General features: G+C 38.4%; 1 protein-coding gene across 16 annotated transcripts in view; it reads left to right on the plus strand.

Moving 5' to 3' along the window:
- The window catches only part of THRB (thyroid hormone receptor beta), a 168,409-nt gene extending 162,749 nt beyond the window's left edge, over positions 1-5,660 (plus strand). For all 16 annotated transcript variants that reach the window (XM_021538085.3, XM_077787104.1, XM_021538086.3 and 13 more), the window contains one exon: positions 274-5,660. In XM_021538085.3, coding sequence (XP_021393760.1) covers positions 274-515 — 242 coding nt within the window. In that variant the 3' untranslated portion in view covers positions 516-5,660. The remainder of the gene's footprint in view (positions 1-273) is intronic.
- The last annotated feature ends 478 nt before the right edge of the window (positions 5,661-6,138 follow it).

Here is a 6,138-nt window from a genome sequence, read left to right on the forward strand (position 1 = left end):
ATGTTCTAGTCACTATAAGGAAACACTTCCCAAATAGCTACACTCTAAGTGAGCAAAGCAGGCAATGGATGAAGAAAGGAAGGATTATCTTTTGATAGGCATAGTACTAGCAAGTGAGTTGGCTGGAGTTGAAAGAAGTTTGTGGCAGAGCCACAAATGTGTCCGGTCTCTCTCCTTTCTTTCCTGGCATGAGAATCATCAGTTTTTTCCTGATTCATGATCAGGCATTTGTTAAAGCAAATAAGTAAGAATTCTGCTGTTTTGTATCTACAGATCGCCCAGGCCTTGTTTGTGTTGAGAGAATAGAAAAGTGTCAAGAGGGTTTCCTCCTGGCATTCGAACACTACATTAATTACAGAAAACACCATGTTGCACACTTTTGGCCAAAACTGCTGATGAAAGTGACAGACCTGCGAATGATTGGAGCCTGCCATGCCAGCCGCTTCCTGCACATGAAGGTGGAGTGCCCCACAGAACTGTTCCCTCCGTTATTCCTGGAAGTGTTTGAGGATTAGAGAGACTGAAGCAGTTCTCTACACCCCCATCGCACTACTGGCTGTCATTTCATCCCGTTGCCCAGTTCTTCTCACCTTTGTTCTTCTTCTTTTGTGGTCTTCTGTTTCTGGAGACCGGGGCTGGGGTTTTGTTTGGGCTTTCTTTTGGGGGGCAGTTGTATACACATGGATGAAAATATCCCTTTAATGCGGGTACTTGTGACTATTGCAATTTGTTCTACAGTCCTTTGATGTGAGTGCTTTGACAGCTTAACAGTGAAAATACAAACAGACCAATCTCATTCACCAGCATTTGCGTGGTCACCAGCTCACACCCATAATTGCCTGGAAAATAGGGGAGAAAGACTAAAGTGGCAGAAAAAAATTTGCCTTCAAGTTGAAACAGCTATTGTTAATTTGACCCTGACAGTTCTGTCTTGTATTACCTCCTTTTGCAGGGTACAACTGACCAATTAATAGTATGAAATTTCTGGTCTTTGTGGTGGTTTCTATTGTAACAATTATCACTATGATCTTGGATCTTCATCATCATGATCCCATCATTCTCTGAGGTTTTTTCCAGCAGATGCAATTTAACTGTGCCCCATAAATCAAGTACCTAAAATAATGCAGAGTGTTAGAAGGGATTGAGTCTTTCTTTTTTTTTTTTTCCATGTGTATAAGATATTAAGATCTTCATTTACTAAAGTTGGACTCCAGGTAACTTCACTGGAAGGTTTGTTGGAGTGAGGACAGAAATTTGATTCTCTGAGGTGCTCATGATAGTGGAGGAAACTCCATTACTCCGAGGGAGAAGGCTCTCTGTCAGGATAGCAGGCAGTGTCTCAGAGTTATTCAGGGATTTGAGGGCTCACAGAATGATGACAAGGAGAATGAAACATATAAGGTGACCTTCAGATAGGATAGAAACTGTGTTATTAAGAACACTCAAGACTGTAGAGCTTTATCCCAGGATTACAAATAGTGTTGCTCGGCAGTAATCCTTTGTTTTATATATATATATATAAAGTTTATATGCACGTATATATATAATTTTATATATATATAATTACAAATCTTCAGCAGATGTCTTAAACATATTTCTGTATTTTTATCTTCTCTCTCTCTTTCTCTGGCTCTGCCCTGTGTGTGTGCATGTGGATCAGCTGAGTTCTCCCTCCCTACAGGAATGTCTGTATGTGTTTCATTAGGCTAGATGCTGTCTTGATTCTTTTAATTTATTTCCACTAACTGCACTAGCAGGAACCAAACTGAGCAATGACAGAATTGCTGCCGAAGTCTGCAAGCCAGTACACACAGGTCTGGAATGTTTGGAGGCCAGTGATGAGGACATTGTAGGTAGAGGTTCCTCTCTGTCAACATCTCCATTCAGGAATGTTGTCCCTGGGTTTTATAAATTTGATATTAATCCAACCTCTGAATTTGTGACACTTCTAAAACATCTTTCTTTTCTTCCTGGAACCTGAGATTTAGTTCATTTTTTCTGCACTGCCTCATACCCTACATTCTTTCATCTTGTGCATTGATTTCTACCAGTTTCTTTTTCTGCTATTTATTGACCCACTTGCCCGCTAAGTTGTGGGCATTGTTAGAGTGGATGTGTTGACTTTCAAAACTCATGACCCATATCTGAACCCGTATGTTATGTGCTTATCCCCTCATAAAAACAGGATACTCAGGAAAATTAATAGATGAAACATGATAAATGTGTGTCAGGAGTTAAACTCTTTCTACCCTTCTTTCCCTACGTCATTGATAAAGAATTTAGAGTGCTATTTGGCACATTTTTAGGGATATGGAATCTTGTTCTCTCTGTTGTTTGATACCATATGCACCTGTGATGAGCTGTGAGCACTAATGTTATCACTTAGGGGTTTTTTTGTCAGAACATAAAACACATTGGGGTGTGTAGGAGTTTTTTTGCAGATAGTGAAGACACACCACTGGAGATTCATTCTTAAATATTTGGTGTAGAACCTCTTTTGTTGGCTGTGTTGGCTCCATCTTGAAGCATGTGTCTAAACAACATCTCTATCCAAATTCCTTATAGAGCACTGTCTTGGGGGCAGAGTCAGAAATTGGCTCTTTGGACAGGTGATTTGGGGTGACTTGATGAAGGACTTACAGCATGTAATAGGGAACTCAGAAAATCAGCCGATCCCTTACTTGTGCTGATGCCTTCAAGATCTAGAAACAACACACTTTCAAGACATTATTCATATAACCAGGAATATAAAAGCAGAATTGGAGGCCTCCAGGTGCAAATATGGCAAAATGCACACATGATACAGGACATCTACAATTTTATACATTTCATATATTAGCATATTTAACAATAATGTCCAATTAGAAGAGCATTTAGTTAAATAATCCCCCCTTTTGATTCTGCCCATTTGGAGCCCCTCCTGAGTTTCTAGCCCCATATCTATTATGTCTAGGATACATGGTAAAAGGAAGTAAGACGTCCTTAGCTAAAGAGACAAGACTAAATAATATTTCAGGAATGTAGCATAATATGTCTTAGAAGGTTTTCTTGTTGGTCTAAAATGTAAGGGAAAAGGGGCAGAAAAAGTACTGGGAGCTACAGCCATGTATCAGAAATCTACAAAGCTACAAATATATGACAAATACATGAAAAGCTTAGGCATCAGTGCCTATGCCCACAGTGGCTTGCAAAGAAAAGAGACATGTGCATGTCCTTTGAAGCCCTGTTCTGCCATGGATCTGAGCATGGAATTCTTCCTGAAGCCAGTGCAAGTACCTCACCTGTTTGCTTAGTGCGAGCTTGAGTAGGCATTCAATCTTCTGACTGTGCTGCAGGTGAGACCCAGGAGAGGAAGCATAACATCTCTTCTTGTTCCAAAATACCAATGCAGTTTGGAGCTGTGCTCAGTCAGGGTTCAGAAAATCAGGCCTCCTTCCTTAGGTGATTGCGGATGGACTGAAGTGCCTAAAATCAGGCAACCAACTTAGATAGTTCTGGCAGTGCTCTAAACAGAAAGGACATACATCAATATGTTTCTCTAGCTTTTCAGGTTCAGTTGGCGTCTGGCACTAATTAACAAACTGAGTTACTAGTATTCCCTAACTGGAAACTAAGGCCAAGCTCATAGTTGGGCAGATTTGATGAACTGACATCTAATGGCCTCTGATCTCCTACCAGTCTTATTTTGTGTCACTTCCTTTACTTCCTCAGTATGACTGCTGATTTATGTGATTGTGAGAGAAAAACTAACTGACCTTAGCTCTGCAAAGACGTACTTCTAAACATCAGTGATCTCAAGCCATTTTGGGATTGAGCCCCTGGACTGACCACCTCAGTGGCAACACCAGTGCCACAGTCAGCACCCTTTATAGTAACTGGCCTTCTGAGTGGAATAACAAACATGTGCTTTCCAGGGCAGTCCAGAGTCTTGTTTCTGCTGGTGCCACATGGCTCTTGTGTTTGCTTTGTGGTCTGCATCTGGGTCTTACACAGAAGGTTTTTCCTGTCAAACCTGATTGTCACCATTCATGGTATTGCCCTGAGTAACATGTGCATTTAGATATTCATTTCATGTGTAATCTCAGTTAAGTTGTGATATTTATTATAACATATATAGTGTGTGCTAATGATTTTTGTTTACATTCTGCCAAAATGTAGACTTAGAGTTAGACCTCCCAGGTCCAAAATCATCTTTGAGCAGACTGCTTGCTTCTTCAGAGGCAGGTATCAGAAAGAGGAAAAAACTGTCCAGAAAGACCATTTATATCAGAAATCTGCCAAGAGAGGGCTGTTAATCACAAGCAGAGCATGTCATTGCTAGTGATGTATTTTTATGCTATGGAACTCTAATCTGTATGTGTCATATTGACTTCTTGCTGCATGAATCATAAATTTTAAAAATCAGTCTTATGGTTTTGAGATGTAGCCAGCATTCCTAAGGCTAAACCTTTTTCATTGACAGAAACAAAATCCACAACCAAGGAACGTTTTCCTCTCACTGTGAGAGCAATTGAAAGTGTTCAACATTTATTGTTTCACAAAGGAAGAGGCAACAGAACCTCTTAATTTGTCTTGTTATTGTGATCATCTGGAAATGATTGCCAGACGTTTCCCTTTGATAAAGTAATGGAGTGATCTGTATTTAAATTTTATAGAGAGAATTTTATTCTAGTTGTGATAGAGATTTATTTTCCATTTAAAAACTCAAAATGGTGTGAGCACGTTTTTGGTTGGGTTTTTTTTTTTTTTTTTTTACTATGGTATATTTTTGCTTTAAAATTAAAAACAAAACAAAAAAAAAAGGTTTGGCCTTATCACAAAGTTTTAGTATAGATGTTAGCAAATGCAAAGAGTATGCATTATTTGTGTGTATCCACATTGACTGATGTCGCCTTCAAAAAGCAATATTGTGCAGGTAATAAGTTGTTTGTGACTGTCCATTGCACAGTTTACCTTCTTTAAAAGCTAACCTTGTTTATGCACAAGACAATCAAATGTAAATCTACATCAGCACCCAGGTGTGGATTAAATTTCTGTAAATTACTGAGCACAATGTAAAACATTAAAAGACACTTTATTTAATTACACATTTAATGTTGGTAAAGATAGTATCAGGGCATGAACTAGCTGACATACTGTAAATTTTTTTCTCTTTTCCTACTTCCTTAGCACTCTACAGTTTCAGTTTGCTCATAAATACATCAAATTAGTCATTCATAATTTTTTTAAAGAGGAGGGTTGTTTGGGTTGTTTATTTGTTTTTATGAAGTTGGTTGGGAGGACTTACTACTTTGTCTATGAGGTTTGTGGGTTTTACTTATTTGGTTTATTTTTTTATATCAGTTTCATGCCCTGAGGGTAAGGCAAACATTACACCATACAGTAAAGAAACAAAGTACCTTGGATGATGTATTTTTTTGCAAACAGTGTTAAGAGTTATGCTAGATTGGTAATATTTTTTCAGCCTAAAATATATTAAAAAAAAAATCTGTGATCACAAATGTTTTAAACTATCTAAAGAGAAAATTTGTATATTTGGGGAAGAAAATAATTTTTACATAGCTTTTGTATGCAGATATTAAAATGTAATTATGAATATAGTGGGCATAGATAACTGTGTAAGCTTGAATTCTAAAAAAGAAAAAGCTTATAACTGAAAAGTGGTCCTGGTGTCTCTGTTTCTTTGTTGCAGGCTCTTTTGTCAGCTCTGTCTCACACTTTCAAGCCACTGGAATGGGAAAAGTAGGACCTAGAGCACAATGTTTTATTAGCTCTAACCTGTTCACATTTCTTTGCTTCTGCATCCCTTTCATCACCTACCTCATATCTTATCTCTTTTCCTCCTTTCCCTTGGGCAGCCAGCCAAAGGTTTTCACTTCCTCACTTCACAGCAGCCAAGTTTAATTTACTCCAGTGAACTGACTCTTGATTTATGTCTCAATTACATTTTTTAAAGGCACTCCCCTTCTTTCCTTCTCCACTCCCAGTCTAAACAGGGAAGATGTGACACGAGCAATAAGCTTCCCATCTTTTCATACTTTCCATACCTTGGTCCCCTACCTATAGGAGAAGATCTTCTCATTCAGATATTTTCTCTAGTCTTATTTTCCTTTGAAGTTCTTCTTTCTCCTCCAGTTC

The sequence above is a fragment of the Lonchura striata genome, chromosome 1 (assembly GCF_046129695.1).
Source record: "Lonchura striata isolate bLonStr1 chromosome 1, bLonStr1.mat, whole genome shotgun sequence".
Taxonomy (NCBI): Eukaryota; Metazoa; Chordata; class Aves; order Passeriformes; family Estrildidae; genus Lonchura; species Lonchura striata.